The sequence below is a fragment of the Apodemus sylvaticus genome, chromosome 5 (genome assembly GCF_947179515.1).
Source record: "Apodemus sylvaticus chromosome 5, mApoSyl1.1, whole genome shotgun sequence".
Lineage (NCBI taxonomy): Eukaryota > Metazoa > Chordata > Mammalia > Rodentia > Muridae > Apodemus > Apodemus sylvaticus.
Genome location: NC_067476.1, coordinates 83,513,608 through 83,538,952, shown reverse-complemented (window position 1 = coordinate 83,538,952; position 25,345 = coordinate 83,513,608). Strand labels below are relative to the sequence as shown.

Here is a 25,345-nt window from a genome sequence, read left to right as displayed (position 1 = left end):
CAAATCCTAGTTCCTATTTTACAGGTAGCTAAACTAATCAGAAATAAAATTGAACATAAGTGGTCAGTCAGCAATAAAATCTGTAGGAAGCATGGAGGACCTTGTGCTTACAGATTAGCACCAGGGGATTTGGAATGTTAGGATGCAGGGATGCTCTTTCAAGAGAAGGAATGCATAGCCTGTTATCCACTTAGAAGGCGGCTGGGAACAGAGAACCATTCTGGCTTGGGGGCCTGACCACATTTGACCCACCCCCTTTTTAATCAAAGCTTTCTTTTTTTTTAAAGTCAGTCTATAGAATCCATTATGGAAATTTTGTTGTTTTGGCCATCTAGTTCACAGTATTTTATTACTGTAACACTGCCCACCCCCCAGGCACCCCTTTCCCCCAAAGAAACAGACACTCCAACTGTGTGATCTTAGGCTTACTCTCTGGATATTTTGTCCACTAAATTGTAGCCATTACTTGAAGTATGGGAATAAACATTAAACTCAATATAATTTAAAAAAAAAAGAGCCCATTATGGAAGGTGTTACACACATGTTATAAAGTTTTGATGTGTTCATATCTAATCTTGCCTTACCTCACTTTGTACCTTTACCTATGCTTTATCATATATACAGGATTGTGTTAATTATCACGAGAAAAGTTTTCACCAAGGTGAGCAGGGCTTAAATATGCCAAAAATAAACCACCCAGGGTCTGACTACTGAAATCTGAAGCAAGTACTTCGTTGAACTGAACTACATTCTTGCCTCCCGAGGATTACCACTCTGCTGGCGACAGAGGCTACGGAGACCCTCACAACGATCTCTATCCTGACTCCAAATTTGGTAGCTATATGCTAAATCACTCGTTTTCAGACCCTGGGGAACATAATCCTGAAACCATGTATTTAGCAAAATGTGTCCCAAATTATACCTTTACCCATGCAAATTCACTCAAGTAAGAAAGTAACATTCTGCATAACCAGAAACTTCCAAATAAATCCTTTATGAAAAATACTCTTGTAGACAAAGAAATGAGATTAAAATTCTTCATAATATTTCTGCAAATTTTAAGTTGGCATAAAGCAGAAGCTACAATTTGAATTATAATAAAATACCACAAGTTTCCAAGGAGAATTTTACACAACTCTAAGTTGTTTAATTATTTCAGGATTGAACAGTTTTAAAGAGAAACTAGAATTTACATTAAAGTAACATTAAATCCCAGAGCAAACCTAATGTGACTGCAGATCCTCAATGGTAGGTGTTTATTAGACGTTTAAACGCACTTCCATGTTTGAGAACTGCCATAGTAAAGTCCCCGGAGAAAAGCAGAGAAAGCATTCTCACTTCACCAAGTGACTTACTTGACCCCAAGCCAGTCAGCTTCCGCCCTGGCTTCCATTAAGTCCTGTTCCTATTAGCCAGGTCCATGCACAGTATGCTAAGAACAGGGGGTCAGCAGTGACTAGAACTCTGCCCTCTCCTGGAGCCTGTACTGAAGGCAACTGGGGTTTCAGGAGACAGACTGAGCTACATTCTAAATGGCAGGTGACCAAAAGGCCATCCTTTTCTTCTTTGTCAGGCAGGGCTGGGTTCTGCTGAGGAGACACAGGACAGGAAAAGGAGTTCCTCTCCACATTCCACAATGTTTTCAACTAGAATTCTTTTCTTGTTTTCTTATTATTCTTTTATTACCCTGGATTTTTTGGGTGGGGGTGGGGTTAAGCACTTTAAAACATCAGGGACACAGAAGACACACAGAGAAATAACTAGCTTAGTCCTTTTTGAATGACTCCAAGGCTTGTGACCAAGTGTCCCAATTTCAGGTTGGTCACATCTGTTTCATTTTTCTGGATTCTGGGAATTGGGAAGCATCAATCCATTTCCCAGACATTCACATCAACTTTGAAACAAATGATGGTTACCCTGAGGATGCTGACATTAAAAGGAGTATTTCAACAGACAATCACAAGACTCCTGACTGCACCCTGCTCACTCCCTTAAGGCGGCTGGCAAACTAAGCACCCCATAAAAAATGTAATGACATCTTATGTGAAGACAATGGAGAGAATTTGAGGCAGGTCAGACGTGTGTTAACAACAGAAAAAAAGGGAAAAGCACTTCAAAGCCTTGAGTAAGAATAACCTCGCTAGTTATTAAAACATTTTCTAGTCACATGGTAATTAAAGAAACTCTAGATAAAGCAGAAACAAGCAACTTCCCCTTAAGGAGAAGATATTACACATTATTTACATTAATCTGACTTTGTTTGATATTGGTACAAATTCAACTTTATACCAGTCACAAAATTTAATTGCTGGAGATCATCCAACGCCTGTCAGTTGATTTTACGAGGGCGAGAACACGGTTTGCACTTTAATGCCCTAGCCCTCCTCTTCAATCTCTAAAAGAAAGCAGAATGGCTAGAGACAGTACTAGCTAAAGGACAGCAACCAATTTCCAAACTACAACTACCATCTGGCCTGATTTCTAATACGAAAATAGATGACTTGGTGAAAAAAAATCTTCAATAGTAAATCTAAGAAGAAACAACTTTAAAAACAGCGATGTTCTAGACTTGTAAGAAAAGATGGCCGATGCACTCTGGACTGTACAGATTCTTATAGGTCGACTGGTACAAAGACTGTTCAGGAGTTGGCGAAGTGGTGAAGTACAGAAGCAGCTCTCTTGGTTAAGACTGATCCTGAGGTGACCTTACTAGGTGTTGCCTTTGAATGTCAGCTTGATTATCTTTCCTGTGCATTCACGGTAGTCGAGTATCAACTGGTTACACATGCTCTACGTTCTGAGACTACCTGAGGTGCATTTTAGCATCTGTGACGCATCTGTGTCAGCAGCAGGGACAGTCACACCAGTTTTCTACTGGTACAGCCTTTTAGTGAGCATTGCGGCTTAGCACGGACACTAGAAACACCCAGTCCAACTTGCCTTATAGGTAGAACAATTTAAAGCTGGGAGCAGTTTCACTTATGAAAAAAATAAAACAAAAAACAAAAAACAAAACCTTAAAAGATGCTAGAGTTAAAAGAAAAAATAAAGTCAAAACCACGGCAGGAAATGACTGTTTTTCCTAATACAGATATTTTAAAAAGAGAATCTGATCAGGAAGTTCTTAAATGTCATTTCCTTTTTCAAAAAAAATGAAATGGGGTGGGGAGCTGATATTTGTGTGGTAACAACATTTATAACATAAAAAATTTAAAAAGGCATACAGAAAATAAGTCTTCAAATAGTTGAGTATATTTTCTTCAGGCAATTTCTAAATAAATACAGAAATAATTACTGCTTGCTTTAAAACAACAACAAACAAACAAACAAACCCACATTTGTTTATGCACTGGGACTCACTACAGGACAGAGGCCACGCAGTGTTCCTTAGGTAGAAGGCGCTACAAGGGGCTCAGAGCTGCTGGAGGCACAGCTAGGGACACACATATCCAGGACCCAACCCGAGACCTGTGATGAGCCTGTGCTAATAGTAGGGCACAAGGTCTTTCCCTCATTGTTGTGGGTGGAATGGAAGCAGCAGAAAAATGGAGAGGTCAAAGTGGCCCTTGCTGGCTACGGCTGAAAACAAGACTCCCTGGTGGAGGGCTCTAAGCGTTCTCTGGAAACAGGACAGGGCTTGGGACTCTGATTCAGCTGGACACTTTCTTATTACCAGAACACTTAACTGATCTTGGGTAAACAGCAGTAGAGGTTGCCCCCTGCTTCCTTACAAAGGCTCTAACTAGTTGTAGGACTCCCTGAGAACTAGACTCCAAAGTACTATATGCACAGGACATTAACAAATACACAGCAGCACAACAGTCATCTCTCCACATCAGGAACACCCGCCATGTTGATACATTCCACAGAACATACTCAGAACCTCTACTGAGCTGGACTAAAGCCACCACTAAAGCTGAGTGTCCATGCAACCATGACAATTTAGGCAGCTCTCAAGTACCTACAGTTTCCCAAGTTCCACTAAGTTTTGTTTTGAGGAAATCAATATTTATTTATTTATTTGTGCACTGGTGTTCTGCCTGTATGAATGTCTGTATGAGGTGTTGGATTCCCTGGAACTGGAGTTACAGACTGCGCATCCTCTGGAAGAGCAGCCAATGCGCTTAACCATTGAGCCAATTCTCCAGCCCCTTGAGGAAATCAATTTTATTTCAATTAACTAAGCTAAATCAAAAGGTAGTTGAGAGGGCTGAGGCTTCCTGGCTATAAGAGCTGCTATCATCATCCATGCGATGCCATTGAATGGCTGACGAGCTGAATCACTTGTTTAGGCTGAAGATTTTGTGTTTGCAAGCAACAGAAGATGTGTAATAGGCGGTAGAAACTGAGCTGCACTGAGCAGACAAGAAAGGTCACGTGGCAGTAACACGCAACAGTTGGCAACCACGTGAGCACACTATAACACACGGGAGGATGCTGCCTGGAGCAATAGTTCGAACTCTGAAAGTAGAGGGGAACGCTTGGTGTTCAATGGACAATACATTCACACTGAGTAAGTGAGGGCTGAACCAGTCCCTGGGTCCTTAGTGAACAACAGAGGGGGAGTACTTGAGAACTTAAGCTTCCCAGGGACCATGGTTCGAAGCCTCTGAAATTCACAGGAGTCAACTAAACGAGTCGACTAAATGAGAACTCAACACCACAGCAGTAACTTTTCCACTGGCACCGGCACAGGCAGCGGTGATTCTCATGTTTAGTATAATAATAAATGTCCTAAAAACACCTCAAGTTTTTAAGGTGCCAGTATTATTAAATGATTGAGCTTGAGCACACTAACGCTGGCCTTTTTGACAGTAAAGTACATGGACGGAAAGCCCACGGAAGCACAGTGAGAGGCACCCTGACAGAGGGGCCACCGGCCCTTCAAACCTTGAGGTTTTGAAGACACAGGGGGCATGCAGGTGCCCATGGGAATTGCCTCAGTATTTGTTAACAGTAAGAAGTGGGACATGGCCTCACTGATGACATCTGCTGCTAGGCCTTACACCCCTCCCACTGCTTGTCTGAATAGTTTCCTGGGACCAGGCATGGAAGGCACAGTTTTTCTATATGGCACAGTTCCTAGTTTTTGAACACCAGTAAATGGACGCTACACCCCGGCATCAGTACTTCGTGGCTGGAAACCCTCCTTGCGAAGGCCACCCATGTCAAAGCGGGTAGTGACTTCACAGCGCACTAACAATGTATCATCCTTAACGAAGGTTCCCTGTCTTAAGGCTTCCAAGTGCATAAATGTTACATAGCCAAAACCTTTGGGGTTCCGTGGGATTGTGGGTCGCTGAAAGGCAAGCAGTTCTGGTTTAGCATCCATGACCTCTTCGTGGTTTTGCCTTATAACTGCTTCAGACTGATCAAGAATCGTAAGGCGTATTGTACCCTGGAAGGGCCAGGGGAGGTGGCTGTCATATTCTCCTTGCATTGTGTGGACAAAAAGGGATATATAGTTTGCACAGCGCTGAGCCGTAGGTAACTGAAGGTGCAGGCGCATGCACAGCTTGTACCCGGGTCTGCCTGTGTAGAAGCCAGGGCTGTGAATGACAACAGGTCTTTCCTCTTCTTGGGATTTCAAGTGCATCCCGAAGTTGCCAATCTTCCAAATGTAAATCCCGTTACACTGCTGTGCTTCCATTTCGGCGACCTTGTCCTCCAGGGTTCGAACGGTCCGTTTGAGCTCACTCACATACATACTCTGAGTTTCCATTTTGGCAGTCAGCTCCCGGATTTGATGGTCCTGTCTTACTAGGCGACTCTCCAACTGTTTGATAGTTTCCTCATAATTTGGGTCCTCTGGACGGTATCCCCGGGGTGGAGAGGAGGCATCACACGGATGCAAAGCGAGGTTAACATTATGAACAGCCTGGGCCAACAGCCTCATGTGCAACTGAGTATTCTCTTGCAAGTGTCGTGCCAAGTGATTCCTCTGCATCTGAAATGGAGCACAAACTGTGAGCAGCGACATCGCTGAGGACGAGGAAAGGGACCAGGCCAGCCAGCAAGAGGCTGGGGAATGAGCATCACAATTTCTCTCATATCTTTATCACTTCTCTGCTGTCACCTGATCCAGTGAAATACTCCTCTTATTTTATTAGCACTAACTGATGACTCTGAGCTGTCCCTCAGATAACTCTCCCTTCTCTCTGTCAAAGCAGCCATCTACACCCTCCTTCTTTGCTGACTCTGATGGCAAATGCCAACGTCTCTTTTCCTCATGCTCCTTCTTCCTCTAACGCTTCCCTCCTGATTACAGATGATAGGATCTTTGCATTAGACAAACAAGGCAAACCTCTGTGGGTCATGAGTCCTTTAGCCAATATCATTTTCTCCTTTTGTTTAAAACCACCTGTGCCTGCCTGTCAAGTCCTTGACTTGCACTTACAGTGCTGCCTGCCTGCTAACTGCCATAGTCGTGGTATTCTAAGATCAAGTCCCAAATGTTCTATGATAATTATAGTAATATTACAGAAAAATAGAAAATGCAGGTGAGTAAAAAGAAAACAGGCTACCTACTATCTGTCTTTACTAATATTTTGATATATATCACGTTTTTTTCCCCTATATACACAAAACAGAATTTTCTCGTAACATGCAAGTAGGAGTTACCATTCTAGCTTAGTTTTTAAACTGTGAGGTATGCTTATTTTAAGTATTTGTAAAAGTAGAGTGGAGAAGCAAACTTGTAACTGCATACCCCAGACAACGAGGCCCACACCCACACCCACACCCACAGGGTGACCTCCTCTGGAAGCTGCCCGGGGACAGTGGCGGCGCTGTCTGCTCACTGCACCGCTTGTTTTGAGTATGGTTCGCTTCTCTTTCCTGTAACACTCTCCCTGGAGCTCTGGAATACACTTCGCCCTTTCTTCCTTTCCTGAAGCGCTGTTCTGAGGTGCACGTGGGCCATCTCTGCTCGAATGTGCCACAGCTGAGGAGACTCGCTTCCACTGAGACACCTTCTCTTTCTCTGTAAGCGTCCACCTGTGTTCGGGCTTTTATTGAAGCCTTTTCCTCCGAGCCAGTGAGCAAGGCTGCTGCAGTCACCCTGGTGGCTCGTCTTTCCTCTGCCTATCATCATCTACTTAGTTCCTACTGGACTTCCCTGTTCGTGTGCCTGGGCTCTTACAGCTCTCCCCGTCACTTTCATGCTGCCCTTATTTTGGGGACTGTGAGTGAGACTCAGATACTCCCTTTCCTTATGCTACTTCAGTCTCCCATGTTATTGCTGAATTGAATAACATCGGAAAAAAAGATTAATTGTAAAACAGCAACAACAACAAAAAATAATAAATCACCATACTTATTTTCCCTTGTCTTTTTTTTTAATTATTTATTTTATTTATATGAGTATACTGTCACTATCTTCAGACACACCAGAAGAGAACATCGGATCCGATCACAGATGTGATTGCTGGGCATTGAACTCAGGGCCTCTGGAAGAGCAGTTAGTGCTCTTAACTGCTGAGCCGTCTCTCCAGCACTTCTCCTTGTCTCCATGGACTTTTTTTTTAAGTAACATTTTATTTTTATTTTAAACTATTGGTATGCATGTGTGTCTGTGTATGGAACTGTACATGTAGGTACAGTTACTACAGAGGCCAGAGGCTCCTCTGGGGCTCCAGGCTACTGTGAGCCACCTGATATAGGCGGTGCTAGCAACTACAGAAGCACCGTCCAGGGCCGCCCTGAGCACTGTTCCTCCCACATGTTAAGATTCAGTCCACAGCTGTTAAAATGGCGCAATGGATAATACCACCAAGACCGACAGCCCTTTGATTGCCTGGGATTTACATGGTAGAAGGAGAAAAGCGACCCCTGTGAGCTGTCCCTTGACCTCCATATGCATGCCATGGAACACAGACCCCCACACATACCAAAATACATCGTGCACAGGCGTGCGCACACACAAATGAAAACAGACATTTAATTTAGACATGTTCAGTCATGCTTAAATACTTGAGCCACTGCTAAATAATCTGTGTGTAATAGTATCAGTACTCATAATAACTTACACCCACGTGTTTATATAAATGTTTTATAAAAACTTAAATTTAAATTTGCTAGTATTCTTCAGTATGTGATAGATCTAAGTATATATTTTTTTAAATTTGTACTCCAGAATTCAAAGAAAACGTACCTTTTCATGACATCCAAAAACACTGAATGTGCAAGGGATTGGAGCTGTTGGGCAGTCTAGATCATAATGATTAGGCATCTGAAAAATCAAAAAGAAGGCTGAAAAATGTCTTCCTGTGCATATCATGTTCTAGATGATGTCAGTACATTAAAAGTAAAATTAACTTATACTAAGCAAAACTATATAAGGCTTCTTCACAATTCTGCGAGAAGTTAAATATTAATATCTTACATATCTGATTTCAGTTCTTAAAATGGATTTGTTTCTACTGTAGGGAACTGGTGCCCTCTTGTGGTAATTTTCAAGAAAACACCCTGACAGCTACTGTGGCAAACCCAAAGGGACCCGTCAGACACTCATTAAAACCACTGAATGGATCCATTACTTCTCATCTGACCACCTTTTATAAATCATCTTCTCTCTGAAAGCCCGGCACATTTTGGTTCTGCTGGGGAACTTGGTGGTTATATGGGAGAGACACAACCATCTTGGATGGATACAGCACGCCAGTGTCAACTCAAGTGAAGGTGTGGTCGCAGGACTGTCTTAGTTGATTTAAGAGAAGTGTCAGCAGTCAGCACAATCCGCACTGCCAGGCATTTGCTATTCTGCTGGAAAGGTTCAAAAGGACTGACCTGAGCACAGACCAGGGAGGCTTTTATTGTGTTTTACATCCCTAGAAAAAGAACCCCAGGATTTCCCACTCCTGTGTGTGTCTTTCTTTCTTCTTTCTTTCTTTTTCTTTCTTTCTTTCTTTCTTTCTTTCTTTCTTTCTTTCTTTCTTTCTTTCTTTCTTTCTTTCTTTCTTTCTTTCTCTCTCTCTCTCTCTCTCTCTCTCTCTCTCTCTCTCTCTCTCTCTCTCTCTCTCTCTCTCTCTCTCTCTCTCTCTCTTTCTTTCTTTCTTTCTTTCTTTCTTTCTTTCTTTCTTTCTTTCTTTCGTGGTCCATGATGCCAACTGAAGTTGTCAGTACAATGAATCCACACTGACAGGATGGGAACAGATTGTTCTGTCATTTTCTATCCTTTGAGCTGTCAAATCTAGGGTTGATCATTCCACATTTCCCTGCGTGGTTCACAATGACTTCCTCAGCTCTGTGATCATCAATGATTTCAAATTTGCCAATGTAGCCATGTTTCATTATCATGGTTAGGAAGCGAACAATGAATGACTTTGGAGCACAGCCAGAGGGCCTGGTATTTGGGTCTCTTCTCAGCATTGCTGATGTTCTTTAGAGCATCTGCTAGGACATACATGTGTACCAAGGTGACATGGTGGAGAAATTTGATTTGGGGACTCAAAGCTATCTTCTTTAGGGCAAGATGCATTAAAGGAGACCATATTTTAAAAATGGTACCAAGGGAGCCAGGTATGATGGCACAGCCTTTAATCCTAGCACTTGGAAGCAGAGTCTGGTAGATTTTCATAAGTTCAAGAACAGCCTGGTCTACATAGTGAGTTCCAGGCATGCCAGGGCTATATGGAGAGACCCTGTTTCAAAAAGAAAAGAAGAGAAAAGGAAAGGAAAGGAAAGGAAAGGAAAGGAAAGGAAAGGAAAGGAAAGGAAAGGAAAGGAAAGGAAAGGAAAGGAAAGAAAAGAAAAGAAAAGAAAAGTCAAGTCAACCAAGCAAACACAGGGGCTGGACAGGCAGCGCCCTGGGAGAGCGCACTCGCCGAGCACGTCAGCCTGGGAAGTAAAGCCCCAGCACAGAAAGGAAAAAGAAAAGAGAAGGGGGAGGGGGAGGAGAAGGAGCAGGAGAGGAAGCACAGGAAGGGGAAGGGAAGAAACCTGCCCCAAAAAGTAGGCCCAAGTTTCACTAGAAACTGAGCCTCAGCTGTGGGTTGAGATGGAGTTAATGTCACAGCAAGGTTCGAAGTCCAGTTTTTCTCATGTTTCATTTATGACTTCTGTCTTTATTACATTTTATTTTTGTTGAGCTTTTATAAATATAGCATAGTTTCCATCAAAGTTTAATTGAGAACAACAAAAAAAAGAAAACCAGGGGTATGAGATGACTTCATAAGCAACACATTTAACGTGTTCAAATTAGTATTCTTAGAAAAACACTACTTTCAAACAGATACATGGAAACAGTCAAGTGGCAGGCCCTGCCGCTTCTTCCTACAAGTAAGATAGTGAGTTTCTTCACTTAACTGACTTTCCTGGGCACACAGAGATTTCATGATTAATATTCATACTTTGTGGCTAAACTCCCTAAATATTAAAGATAGCAACTGGATGGAATTTGCCTTTTTTGATTAATAATTATAAGAGCTTTTTTTTTTTTTTAAAATCACAATTGCTGCCTTCAAAGATGATCACTATGGCTCAGGACGCTACGGGTTCTGGAAGCCCTCTGTACACTCCAGGAGCTAGCACGACACAGTACTGAGCTACTGGGTAGAGAGCTTTCTCCTGTTTCCCTATTCTCAGCCAGTCTCTGACAAGGAGGCCCTCTTTTTTTTTTTTTTTTTTTTTTTTTGGTTTTTTGAGACAGGGTTTCTCTGTGTAGCCCTGGCTGTCCTGGAACTCATTCTGTAGACCAGGCCGGCTTCGAACTCAGAAATCTGCCTGCCTCTGCCTCTGCCTCCCAAGTGCTGGGTGCTGGGATTAATGGCATGCACCACCATGCCTAGCCGAGGCCCTCATTTCAATGTATAAATACATTCTTCCATAAGTCTGTTTTGTCTTTAAGTGGGGGCCTTTACCTTCAATTGTTTTGACCTTAAAATTCTCTGTTTTGGTTCAGTTTTTGCTCATTTCTTTGTCTGTGCTAGGGGTCCCTCTTGAAGCCCTGGGCACACCAGGTAGATTCTCTACTCCAGAGTTCCATCCCTAGCCAATGAAATCCTTTTTTGTCATGCAAGGAGAAGTGTCTCTCTGTGTAGTTCTGGAACTTACTATGTAGTCAAGGTTGGCCTTGAACTCACAGAGAACCACCTATCTCCTGAGTGCTGAAATTAAAGGCATACCAACCAATGGAGTTCTTATAAATACATATAAACAGAGTATTATACAAACCACTCAGGAATTTTAAGAACCTAAATGGTAGATTTTGGTTCCTATGAAATACTTATTAATTACATTAATTTTTATAATATTTTCAACAGCAGATTACTTAAACATATACTAAGTTTGCCTTATTTAAATTGCCAATTTAAAAAACTTAGCAGTTGTTTAAGCGCTTAAGGAAATAGTGATTTACAAAAGAGATTCCTACCTGTTCTCTGATAAGGATTGTTCCACAGTATTCACAGATGATGTTTGCCAGAGGACAGCTCTGATCATGGATCTAAGTTTTCAGAAAGAATTAAGAAATGTATGAGAAAATCTGAAAAAGTAAAAAGACTGATTTTTATAGATAGTAATTTTTTTTCTCCACGAGCAAATGAAGGGCATTTGCTTATGAACAGTTAAAATGTGAGACTTTTGCTAGTGAGACTCAAGTCTTCAGACCTCTTCAAAGAATGTGTTAGCATACAGAGCTGAGTTAGCCCATTTCTTTTAACCTTGAGGCAGAGTACCCCTGATTAGCATAGATTGCACTTGCTGACTAAGCAGTTCTTTCCAGTAAGTTCAAGCAAGCAAGCAGACAGACAAACAGCATCAGAGCACCAGGCTTTGGGACTCAAGTTCTCAGAAGGGTGAGCCCCATTTTCTAGAACACAGTAACGGTGGTTTACTAGATATGCTGAGAAATAGATAACTTTCCTCATAAGTTCATCCAATTTGTTCAGGTTGAGAAGGGCACCAATTTGTTCCAACTATGAATGAGATTTTACATATTTAGTAGCAAGTTAGCTGAATTTTGACTATTTTATCCGTATACAAAAATATAAAATGTTCAATTTCCTAAGAACAATTTAGAAGAATAGAATATGAAGGAAGTAACTGAGCACAAGGATTTCAATGTGAGCCCGATAAGACACTGTCAGGATGAAACTGATCAGCTCCTTACATCCCAGGAGAACGAAGATGACCGCTCCAGCATCCCAGCGCTGCTGGGGGACCACACCGTGTCTACACTGAAGTGTGAACGGAGGATTGACTTGGCACCAGGGGAACACACTTGCTGTATTTAATGAAGTCTTTCTGACAGATGCCATAGTTCACACTCTTTGTGAAACAAGTCTATAAATCTTACATGGTAACCATACTACTTGTGAGTCTATGACCAATCCTTCACTAAAATTCAGACAGGGAAGGAGGCCAGTACACACACCTTTTCTAGTAGCTTTTTTTTCACTCTTTACTCTCAGTAACTAGTTTAAAATGCTCAAGGGTATGTAAATACAAATTCCACTCTTATGGACTGTGAGAACCTTCAAACTTCATTCCTTTCCTAAAAATTAATTTTTAAAAATATAAATTCATTTTTGTAGTTGCATCCTTATGTAATGCCAACCCTTTCAAATATGCACTTAAAAAGCAACCAACAAATTTAAATTAGCACATACCTCTTTCTCTTCATATGCCATGGACACAGCACAGTTTACACAAGAAACCTGTCTCCTGGGACAATCCTCGATTATGTGTGTATTAACCTGGCGCTTTTGGAAAGGACGTTGGCATTGGGGACAATTCACAAGAGCAAATTCACAATGTACTTGATGATCCTGTATAAAGCAAAATAACTGATTAGTATGTGAAAACCCTAAAAACTTTTTATAAGGGTAATCTCTTCTAATAATACATATTTTTTCTTGCAGAATTAGTTTTAACTGTCAACTAGATATAACCTAAGTCACCCCAAGAACAAAGTGTCACTTGAGGGACTGTCTTGACTACTAACTGAGGAGGGAGGGCCCAGCCCACTTGGCTAGCATTATTCCTTGGGCAGGTGGTCCTGGGTTGGCTGAGATTGCTGGCTGAGCCAGGGCCTGTGAGCTCGCCAGCACACTTCCTCAATAACAGGCAGTGAGCTGGAACTCTAAGTCAAATGAACTCTTTCCTACGCTAAGCTGCTTTGGGTGAGAGTAATCACAGCGACAGAAACCAAATGAGAACAGTGAAGGCCACATGCTCTAACCATACACAGTATGAAGGTCTTAATACAAGTTTTCAATTAATAATTGTGGGTGTCAAGTTTATAAAAAAGATTGTGAAGTCTCAAATTTATACTTCCAGTTAGGGAAGTTTTAGAAAGAAGTTAGATTTCCAGATTAGCAATTTAAACTGAAAGGGCCACTCCCACAAAAAGGGTTGAAGAGATGGCCTCAGTGACTAAAAGTGACTGCTCTTCAAGAGGATCTGAATTCTGTTCTCAGCACCCACACTAGGCTGATAACAACTGTTAGTAACTCCAAGGGACCCAGTACCTCTTCTGACCTCCATGGGCATCTGCACCCTGCATACACTCAAACATGCACACATGTGCACGTGCAAACAAATGAGCAAATCTTTTAAAAAAAAATAGAAAGAGCTAAATAAAAGGGATAGACTTTAAATACGCCCTAAACATTTAAACAGAATGTTATTCGTATTTCATTTCTGGTTAAAAAAAAAAGACCAAAGAATTGCTTTACCTTAATTAAAAAGAAAATTTTCTCATTGCTCCAGTTACTTTTCTAACTATATAAATATTTAGTGAGTAATACAATCTGCAATTTAGAAAAACAGAAAATGTGAGGTTATCACACTTCCTGTATGACACGAAACAGAGAGTGCAAGTTGTCACACTTCCTGTATGACACGAAACAGAGAGAAACAGAGAGTGCAAGTTGTCACACTTCCTGTATGACACGAAACAGAGAGAAACAGAGAGTGCAAGTTGTCACACTTCCTGTATGACACAGAAACCGAAAGTGTGAGGCTGTCACACTTCCTGTGTGACATAGAAACAGAACGTGTGAGGCTGTCACACTTCCTGTATGACACAGAAACAGAAAGTGCGAGGTTGCCACACTTCCTGTATGACTCAAAACAGAAAGTTCAAGGTTGTCACACTTCCTGTATGACACAAAACTTCCTGTCTGACACAAAACAGAAAGTGTGAGGTTGTCACACTTCCTGTCTGACACAAAACAGAAAGTGCAAGGTTGTCAAACTTCCTGTGTGACACAGAAAGTGCAAGGTTGTCACACTTCCTGTATGACACAGAAACAGGAGGTGTGAGTTTTTCACACTTCCTATGAGACACAGAAACAGAAAACACAGGTGCTGAGATGGTTAGAAGACATTTTCATTTTTAAAAAAATTTCAAAAGGAGAGAAATAAAGTTATGGGGTTAAAATGTAATTCTTGCAATTAAGGAGCTCTTCAGCTGTCCTACTGCAGATGTCCTGATCTGAAAACTTACAAGAACACTGACTTGTTCTTATTGCTGGGACAAAGCTGAAGCAGAAAGAAAACCAAAACATAACAAAACAAACAAAAACCAAAACATTTTCTAAGTTTTTGCATTTAATGATGAAAAGGCTATTAGTATTTGGCAAGAACTTGCTAGCCAATTGCTGTAGCCTGTAATACACAGGTGACAGAGGAAAGGCTTTATGCTATAGAGACTGCATTGTGACAATGGCTAGAAAACACCTTAATACCTCGAGATGTCTCAGTTCCATCTTTTGCAAGCAGCCTTTATTTGGGCACTTTACCGTCAGGGAAAGAATCTCTCGCTTTGCAAAATTGTCAGGAAACAGTTGATTTTCCAGCAGTATTTCATTGTCAACTGGGCACTTGTGACCTGCATCCCTAAAAGAAGCAGGGAACTTAGAGTTAGTAGCCTCAATCATCCACCTTGGAAAACTAACTGGCTCTCCATCCGAAACAACAGAATGCATTGTATTGCACAGCAACGCCAAAATGATATGTGTACTGCAGAGTGTAGCTGACCTTTGCTGCTTTGTAGGTTCTTCCTTTTTTCCACCCTTTATCCCTGTTTCACCCCCTATTACTAGATAGGAGAGAAAGGATAGAGGGGTGCAGAGAAAAAACTCTTGTGTACTGTATGGTTGCATCACTTGTTAAAAAACCTAGGGCCTATAGGAAGGGGTAGAATTGAAGGTGGGACATCCAGGAGGCAGAAAGGACTCTGGGATAGAGCCAGGCATGGGAGGACTGGCCCAGGAACATGGGAGAGGTGAGAAACATGGGAAGTGAGCAGAGGTACCAAGCCATGTGGCAGAACTTAGAGTAGAATAAATGGGATATTAAGTTATGATCTAAATAGGGAATAGCCAAAGCTTATGGCCTAGGTATCTATAAATATATTTGAGTCACAGATTGTTATTCTGGGAGCATGGGAACAGGAGGAAAAACTCAGGATTTTATAAAGTCAAGGGGAGGAGGGGAAAGAGAGGCTGTGTGTGTAGGGAGATCCCTGAATCTAATTTCTTTCCTTTTGTTTCTTCTTTGAGTACAACTCTTAACAAACTGCAACCAAACCCCGTGAACGACCAACAACCACCCCTACCTTTCCCCATATATCCTTGAAGAAGTTCTCAGCGTTCCCAGTGTCACACAATCACAGAAACTATCTGCAGCTGGCAAAAACCACGCCTCTGCTAGTGTGCATGAGGCAAATCATAGTCAGCTGCTGTGGACAGTCTGAAGCAGCCCCACAGCCCACACAGGGGATTAATGCAAAAGCACATTCTTATAATATTTGTTTTTTTAAAAAAGAAACCAACATTCCAGAATTCTCACTAGAGTTTATGAATTCAGTTGTGAAATGAATACAAACTAGCACCACCATGACTAAGAAAGCTCAGGTTGTAGACTCTGGCATAGATTCCAATTAGACAATGGACACTGAAACTGAATTAAAGTCTGGTTGACATAAAAGTGAAGTGAAGAGACATTTGATCAAGTCTGCTTTTGCGGCTACTACAGGACATGGTGTCTGCTCTCAAGCAGCACAGAAGTAATCAAGGTGAAGTGTGACTATTATCTTTACAGGGCCTGCATAGGATTATAGAGAGCATGCCAGGTGTGGGATCTCTGCACTCAAGGCCAGCCTGGTCTACACAGGGGGGTCCTGGACAACCAGGCCTACATATCCAGTCTGAAAACAGAAACAGAAACATAATAAACCATCAGATTCTTTTAGAACACTGAAAGCCAGGAACAAATCTATAAAACATACATATCTAAGAGAAAGTAAAAACTTTACAAAGTGAACCTGCAACCATCACCCACAGTTTAGATAATCCAATCCAAAGAAAATGAAATGAGACCAAGATTTGTTTTGATTTCTTGAATGGCAGTGAATGAAGACTTCATAGCAGTTGTTCTTAAGAGCACTGAGGTGATAGAATACAACCACTTCTAGCTTCAGAGGAAATGGGGGAATAAAGTCTCAGACATCCTTTTGTGAAATAGTCTCTTTCATATCACTGTCCTACAACTTCCCAAATTTTTTGCTACAAAGACTTGTAAAGATCAGCCAACTGCCTTGCTGAACACTAATAGTGCGCATTTCAGCATGCCACATATGCTATAATTTTTACCTAATTAATAAAAAAATCATATACAGGAGGATGAGCCTTAAAACCTGATCTCCCCAGGAGACACCAGTACCTCACATGCTGGACTGAAGGTGACATTATTAGCACCCAGTGAACACACAGCAGATGCAGCCAATGGCCTAACGGGGAGAGGACATTCTGCCACAATAAAGAATTATCTGGCCTCAAATATTAATAGTGCCAAGGCTGGAAAACAAACACACAAATAAATGACCTTATCCTCTAAAGCTTTTACTAATTTAATGGCCACACAGCCCCCTCAAACTGAAGAGATGTGTTGCTCCCCAATAACTGAATTCAAGCTCCAGGCATGGACATAGTCACCTTAATTTCAAGTTTTATTGGGAAGTTGGTACAGAAATTGAGAGATAGAATATATAGACCACCGAGTAGCCCAAGATGACCTAAGCCTACTTAGGGATCATTTCACTTTGTTTCCTAATGCAGCAATGCTTGAAACAGAGGTTTGGAGACGTGACTGGCACTACACAGGGGCTCTGACCTTCTCAGAGAATTAATCATCCATTTGTGATTCATAGACTGTTGGCCAGCATGGAGGTAACAGAACCTAGGAGGCGAGACTCAGTTGAACCGAATGAACATCTTTTTCTCTTGCATACTTTAATCCACTTAAAACAATCACATACCAAGCTCCTACTGAGGGGAAAGGACTGTTCCTGTAACTAGAGGAAACCAATATAACATCTCAGTCTCAAGGATGGACTTTCCAGGCGTGTAGGCAGACAAAACACATCGATTACTAGGTATTTAAGGGCAAAAGTGCCAGGGGAAAATGAGAACAGCACAGCTTGGAAGGAAGATCTGGCGTGCTGGAAGGCGGGTAGGGTTGTAGCTTGCCACGGTGGTCTGGAGGAGCCAGGACACCTACCAGTGTGTTCCAGCTCACAGGGCAGCACTGTGCCCCGTAGGTACAGGGGCAGCATGAAGAGAGGAATGGAAGGCGGGCGAGCCCTGGGAGAGGGCAGAAAATGAACTGCATGGACTTTACTCCCAGATGATTCAGGAAGGGTGTTCTGAGGCACGGAGATGCCATCTGACTGTACACCAGGGCCACTCTGGCTGCTGTACTGAGGCTGGAAGAGGGCAAGGCTCGGAGGGAGGCCTGTGAGCGCTGACGCCAGGCAGCCACTGGTGTACGGCTGTGTGAGGGGGTGTGGTCGTAGCGGCAGGAAGAAGGGATTATGGGATGCTGGTCATTTCACAGTTGCTCACAGACAGGAGGCAACAGGATTTACCCCAGCTGATAACAAAATATATAATCACTCCCAGAATCAGGATTCTTCACCTGGCTGGGTTTATCAGATGTGGTTCTCAACCCACCTCCCCCCACCCCCCCCCAATGCTGAGTCTCTTTAATACAGTTAGTTCCTTGTGTTCTGGTGACTCCCCTGTGCCCACAAATTACTTCTATTGCTACTTCAAAACTGTAATTTTGCTATTGTTATGAACTGTCATGTAAATATCTGACATGCAGAATATCTGATCTGCAACCCCTGTAAAAGGGTCATCTGGCCTTCAAAGGAGTTGTAACCTCACAGGCTGAGAGATACTGCCTCTGTTCATACTGCAGTACAAACTGGGATAGGACCCCAACTGCCTCATGTTTCTGTCCATTCTACTGTTTTCCTGACCAGCGTTTACTGTCTGCCTATCCTTGGGATGCCCTGTTTCTAACATGCTCTTTACATTTGGTTGCCACAGGGCACCATTCTTTCTTAAACTCAAATACCTTATGGACTTGACGATGCAGGCTTTGCAGAACCTGTGGCCACATGGTGTTTGCACTGCTTCCCGTAGAGCCATCAAGCAGATGGGGCACTCATACTTGCTCTCCAAGGGAGGGTCAAACTCCACATCATAGCCCTGGATCTCCTCCAGGAAGGAGCTGGAGAGGTTCCCCGTGCTGGGAGAGCCACTCACGCTGTCATCCTTCATCGCAGCACTGCAGGAGGTGGCCATGGCGGCACAGCAGTCGCTTGATGATGGGCTGGACCCGTAGCTGTTCTCACAGTTTGAGAGACTCATAGTAGCTCTGTTGTCAGTCTGTCTGCAAATACAGTGACAAGAAACAACAAAATGCTTTAGCATGCAAATACACAGCTTATCTATATAGTCACCTCGTGGTTCACCATACTGCTTCAATGTTATTTACAAAATAGCTTTTAAGTGTTTTGAGCTTTGTTTCATAACTACCACTTCATTACCTTAGTTACCTCAGTCCCTCCTTTAAGCTGTTTATGAATCACCTATGCAGACTACAAAGACAACAGCTGCAGATCTTTTAAGGAAAGTTTGTGGTCTAATACAACAACCGGAGGTTGAAAGGAAAAGCACTTCAATTGGAATACCCTTCCCTGTCACCTGTTCACAGTGACTGAGATTACATCATGCCTAGTCATTAGCAAAAGAGTTTTCATATCATAGTCAATCTTTACTAAGCATCTACTGAGATGTGGTTGTGAACTTAGCCTTTAGCTGCCTCTCCAGCCCTGAGGACGCTCTTTATGTCCCTGCCAGTCCTTTAGGGATTCTGAGCTGAAGAGGCTAGTACAGGCAGCAGGAACCAAATGACCACACACAGTCAGCTGTGGGGATGTGACTTAGGGCAAGTAACGGGAACCCTGGGAACTTGCTTTTTCTGTATCTAAAATTCCATGTGGTTCTAAATGCTCAGTCTGGTGATTTCTGTTATATTGAAAAAATGGAATTTAAAAGTGTACTTTTGCCTCCTCTGCCCTCAGCCAGGTCAGATGTTTTGTTACTGATGATTGGAAAAACATGTGACGTTTCTTTGCCTATGGAAAGCCAGGAGCAGACAGACAGACAGACGCCTTCAAATTCTAAACTGCTATGTTATATACGTGACCAACCTTAGCCATGTCTTTAGCTTAGCTAATTATCCTTGAGGAAAATCCCTATCGTAAACTATAATTCTAGAAGCAGTTCAAATCTCTAGCCAATATGGCAGACAATCACCTCCATGCCTGTCTATACAACAAGTCTTTCTTCCACTCTGCCAAACGGAGGATTAAGCAGCAGCTACCAGATCCCTGAGATGGCTCAGTGGGTAAAGATGCTTGCCCCGAAACCTGACCACTCGAGGTCAATCTCCGGAACACACAAGTTGTCCTCGGACCTCCATACATGTAACTCGTACCCCCCTCCCACACAGGAATACATAAATGAATTATATAACAAACCTCCCCTAATAATAATAACACTAATAACGAAAAGAAGGAAATTCTTAGCTGGGTCTAGAGGGGACAGGTCTGTTATCCCAACTACTAGGGAAGGTGAGCCAGGGGAACAGAGAATTCTAGACAAGCCTAGACCACATAGTGAGACCCTCCTTTAAACAGCCAAAGGAGGGCTAGTGAAACAGCCCAGAGGTGGGCCTTGCCTGCAGAGTGAGGCTCTAGTTCAGTCCTCTGAACTGGAAATAGATGGATGCTCATGGCTCTGTACCACTAACAACAAACATCTTTCTATAAGCTGCAAGCCTTTCAACCCCTATCCCATAGGCACTGCCAAAGAAGCAGGAGGGGCTGGAGGATGGCTCTGAGGCTAAGAGCTCCTGCTCTTCCAGGGGACCTGAGTTTCCTTCCTTCATCCGTGTTGGGTGGCTAACAACGACTGTAACTCTGGCTCAAAGGGATCTGGCTTTTAGAAACACCTGAACTCACATGTATGTAAGCACACATACAAATAATTAAAAATAAATCTTAAACAAACAAGCAAAACAAAAGAGCCAAAGCCTAAGGGTGGCAGTGCTCTGGCAGCGTGGTGGGCACCGCGGTGCAGTGCAGCGCACAAGGGTGGCAGTGCTCTGGCAGCATGGTGGGCACCGCGGCGCAGTGCAGCACGCAGGGCAGGTTGGACAGCCGGCAGGCCTTTCGCAGTCACTTGCTGCGTACTTGCACAGAGTGCATAATCCTTTCATGTTTTATTTTCCTCTCTTGTACAATCAGGTTAGTGACAGGTTCCACCTGAGCGTTCCTGCGAGGATTACATATGTTAATATGCACTCAGCATGGAGAACTGCACCTGGCAATGAGAACGAGTTATTATTTCATACATTTTAACCCAGTATGGTTCTCACTGATCAGAGTGAAAACCATGGAGCTTAAAAGGCCAACTTGCCCAAGATCATCAGCAAAGATCATCAAGATCATCATAACACACAAAGCCTGCCTGACCGCAGGGCCCAGACACTCACACCCTACATTATTTTATCTGGGTTCTGACAAAAAAACATTTAAGATTTATTTCTTTTCAATGTTGTCCAGCATTATTATATGGAGTTGATATAACGCCAATGGTTCACCAGTGTTTTCACACTATTTTAACTTTATTTTTGTTGTAATTTTTAAAAGTTGAAATTATCTCCCAAAGCCTTGCCATTTCTATTGTGAGCCTCTAGGAAGGGCTGCTTCAGTATGGGAGATGGGAAGGAATGAGAGCCCGTGAGACAGCAGGACTGGGCATGCATGCCTTTGTCTGCAGATTTGCCTGTAGAATTCTCTCTACTGCCTTCGTATCTGAGGACAAACTCGAGTTATGCCAACCATGGATTATATCCTTTGCCCTGGTCCTTCTCACACACATGCTTGTATCTATTTCCTTAGTCATGGTTTCTAGTCATGGAAGTAGAACGGCTGGGTGAAAGGGCAGGTACACTTTAATTTAAAGATTTCTGATAAATGATGTTGCTTATCTGGTGTGTATCAAAGGCTTTCTAATCCTCACTCCCTCAGCATATATATAAGAAAGTCCATTTAATATAACTTTGATAACAATACAGTTAAGCTCTTAACTTTTTAGCTGCTTTGTTTTGCTTAGTAAAGCCACTTCTGAGACATGCACATTTGTCACTAAGCTGCGCAGCACATATTCATATGCGTGGGCCATATGACAATCGTGAAAGAGCTTAGCCTTCCTTCCTGCCTAATGCTTAGTTTAGAATTCGGCTTACAGACAGCCTCTACTGCTTTCCTGCCATGCAGGTCAAGATTTGACTGTCATCTGACTTAAAGAGAACTTTTATGAACTACATGTTCCTTGGAAAACATGCCTAACAGCAACAGTTTCCACTGAAGGAGTACCCTTCCCCCTCCCTCTCCAACAGGGTTTCTCTGGGCAGTCCTGGCTATCCTGGAACTCATTCTGTACGGCAGGCTAGCCTAGAACTCACAGAGATCCACTTGCTTCTGCCTTCAGTGCTGGGGTTAAAGGCGTGAGCTACTACACCAGGCTGTAAGTGCATTCTGAAAAAACATATACAAGCAAGGCTGTGGTGGTACACACTTTAATCCCAGCACTGGAGAGGCAGAGGCAGTAGAATTTCAGAGTTTGAGGCCAGCCTGGTCTATAGAGAGGTTCCAGGGCAGCCAGGGCTACACAGAGAAACACTGTTTCAAAAACAAACAAACAAAGCCAAACCAAAACCCACACAAGCATTCACGGATCAAGGAGTGGCAAGAATGCAGGAAGGTATGACCCGGACTGCTGTCTTCTGGGACTCACATGCCCACTGCTTCCTTAACTCTCTCAGCAGTCATGATTACCTGCTCAGGATCTCTCCTTGGGAGTTGGAGGGATAGCCCAGCAGTTAAGAACAACTGTAGTCTTCCAGAAGACCCAAGCTCAGATCCCAGCATCCATGCCAGAAGGCTTACAACCAACTACACGGCAGCTCCAAGAGATCTGATACTTTCTTCTTTTGTGGCCTACACGTAAGGCATACACAGACACACATAACACTACATAAATGAAACTAAATACATCAATTAAAAAGATAAAGATTCCCTCCTTAATACTGTCAAGTTGGGGAACATCATCAAGGTTGGGGGAAGAGCTCACAAAGTCCCACCTCTCTCTGAGGTCTTACCTGCAGTTAAAGGCTGATGGAGGAGAGACATTTCCTGCTAAGTTGCCTATGCTCCTGTCAAGGACCCCTCACTCATGTTCCTGAAGGCAGCCCTAACTAAACTCATTGGCTTACCAAAAACATACATATACACATACATGCTACATCATACACACCAGCTCTTCTGGTATAAAACACCAGAAGAGTTATCATTAGGAAAAATGTAAACAATATCCAGTTGCTTTCATTACCTCTCATGTTCTGTAAGAATAATCTCTTTGGATAATAACCCTGGAAGTCAGTGGTGTTTGTGTGTACATCCTGTGTGTGTATATAATACACTGCAATATCTTAACCCATAATATAATAAACTACAGCATCAAGGAACGTAAGCTAAAACAAGTACGTTTTGCAATTATTTCCCCTTTACTTTTATATCCTGCGATGGCAGGTGAGAAAGTCACATCTCTGACTTCCCTATAATGGATAGCTATCTTCATTAAGGAGAACAAGAGAGACCCAGCTGAATCACCTACAGTGGTAAGGACACAGGGTAAGAACAGTGTGTGCACAAACACTATGCTCTGGGGAGTCCCTTTATGAGCTGCTACAAAATTGGGCTCCAGACTCACTAAAATCAGTTTATATGCTTTGGAATAAATATTTCTCACAGCTTTTTTTTTTTTTTAACTTATATGGGTGGGCTCTCTCCATGAATAGAAGGGGCAGAATGAAAGTCAAGTGCTTCTTTATCTGGTCCTTCATGACTTCAATGGTTTGTTATAATCTAGTAAGGTATGCCTTAACAAAACACTGTGGAGGGAACCATTACCAACCTATCTCAACTACACAGTGAGTTAATAGGGAAATCAGCTTTGTCAGAATCATGGCTTGTGTCTATAGATCTATATGTAGGTATAGATTATAATTCAGAGAATTATATGCTGTCAAATGTCATGCATATATCCTGAGTCAGCTGGAGTGCATATATAAGTAACATGTAACTCATAAATCAAAACTACATAGAAGAAAATACTGACAAGTTACCTTTAATTCTCTACTATAAGGGGCTCACTAGATGGGGCCTACCGATTGTCCTGTGACTTCCACAGCCGAGTCTATGAAGAAGGCCTTCTCTCTCTTCCTCCCTCCCTCCCCGCCTAAATAATTTTGTAAAAAAACAAAACAAAATAACCCAAACTTTTCTAACAGCAACATGTACTAAATCCTTAAAAAATCCATTCTTAAAATACAAAGACCCAAAAATGTGTTACAATGGTTAAGAAAAAATACAAATATTCAATTCATGTAATTTACCTTTGAACTCAAATTCAAGGATCTTTTCCTTACTCAGAGATTGTTTGCTCCTCTAAAACCCAAGGATTTTGGACATTCTCTTATACAAGCCAAGTGACCAAAATTTATGAGCAGCAGATATCAAGGAAAACAGAGCTACAATATTGAAATAGTATATACTGGGCATCACTTTCCTCGTGTCACAAGACACAAAACCCTGCTACACTTCACCCTCCACCTCAAAAACCAAAAAGAGCTCCCCCAACCCGGGCATCATCAAAGGAAGTATGAAATGCCAGCAGCTCAAGTCACAAAGCCTACTTCGGATGTGACAAGTTCTCCTTTCTAGACTTGTGTCGCAGGACCTGCTCTCGGAAAAGCAAGCAAATCCTATACATCCAAGCTTTAGGTGCTTTCTGTTCACACGCAAAGACAATCTAAGTCTCATCCGGAGTTCCCCTGAAGCCAAATACTAGGAACAGCTTTAGCAACACGGCGTCTGGAACAATCGAGAGAGTGTAGGGGTGGGGAGGGGAACATTGGTGTCATCGTGCCTTTTTTTTTTTTTTTTTAACTTGCTGCTTAGGTTAGAACCACTCTCGAATTTAAAAGGGCACACAAAAAGTTTTCCCCTGCGCTCTGGGAGTTTGAAGGGAGTTTTGTTTTCTTTTCTTTTTAATTTAAGCTGGAAGGGACGGGAAAACCCAACAGGCGATTTCTTTCCCTGGAGAGGGGAAAACACCAGGTGAGCCAGGAGAGGCTCCTAAACCAGGGGCGGGTTCAGGACCTGCAGTGCCAGGGAGGGCACGGAGGGCGCCCCGGGCTCGTGGGAGGGCAGCGGGCGCATCCTGCACCTGTCAGACGACAGGGACAGAGGTGGCTTTGTGCTGAGAATGGGGGTCCCAGGGCTACCCAGACGAAGAGGGACAGGGGGCGGAGTCCCGGACCCGAGGGAGGATGCGGGGATGGCCACTCCCGTCTGTGGGAACCGAGGGCTCGCGGCCACACGTCCTTGTCCCGTGGGGAACCAGGAGCGACTCTCCCGGGCCCGCGGCTGCCGGAACTCAGGTTCGAAGTTGCTCACTCACCAATCGCACACATAGAGACTTCACAACCAACTGGGACGGCTCCTCCGGGCTGCGCCGCGTCGCCTACGTACGCGGCACTCCGAGACCAAATGGCTCCGACGCCAAACTCCCGGCTCGTGGGCCACGGCTGCTGCGTCCGCCGCCGGCCGGAGCCTCAGCCCCAGCCGCGGCCGCTGCTGCTTCCGCCTTCTCAGCTAGCCAGGAGCAACGAGGGGAGGGGAGCGCGCCCCGACACAGAGCGGCCCCGCGGGAGAGGGCGCCCTCTGGCTGTGGTCCTCCACACTGCGGCTGTCAGCCTGTGTGTGTGTGTGTGTGTGTGTGTGTGTGTGTGTACACTTGTGTGTTAGAATAGATAGCAGTAATCCCAATTTTTTTTCTTAAACTTCCTATGCAAGCAGGAGAAATTTGACTTTTGGGAAGTTTTAAATCCCTCCCCTACCCCGCCCTTCTTGCAAAGA

At 43.1% G+C, this 25,345-nt stretch overlaps 1 protein-coding gene across 1 annotated transcript; it reads right to left on the bottom strand.

Moving 5' to 3' along the window:
- Nucleotides 1-419: 419 nt before the first annotated feature.
- Traf6 (TNF receptor associated factor 6) lies at nucleotides 420-25,077 on the bottom strand. Its single transcript, XM_052183074.1, has 7 exons — nucleotides 24,888-25,077; nucleotides 18,367-18,684; nucleotides 14,691-14,841; nucleotides 12,609-12,767; nucleotides 11,372-11,443; nucleotides 8,153-8,230; nucleotides 420-5,947 (listed from the first exon to the last, which is right to left on the bottom strand). The coding sequence occupies exons 2-7, from the start codon at nucleotides 18,660-18,662 to the stop codon at nucleotides 5,111-5,113; spliced, it is 1,593 nt and encodes a 530-aa protein (XP_052039034.1). The 5' UTR covers nucleotides 18,663-18,684; nucleotides 24,888-25,077; the 3' UTR covers nucleotides 420-5,110.
- Between the last annotated feature and the right edge of the window lie 268 nt (nucleotides 25,078-25,345).

Coding starts and splice junctions, on each gene's coding strand:
- Traf6 (XM_052183074.1), bottom strand. CDS start 18,662: ATGAGTCTCTCAAACTGTGAGAACAGCTACGGGTCCAGCCCATCATCA. Junction 11,444..12,608: donor TGGCATATGAAGAGAAAGAG/GTATGTGCTAAT, acceptor CTGAAAACTTAG/ATCCATGATCAGAGCTGTCC. Junction 5,948..8,152: donor TTTTTGGATGTCATGAAAAG/GTACGTTTTCTT, acceptor GCTCCATTTCAG/ATGCAGAGGAATCACTTGGC.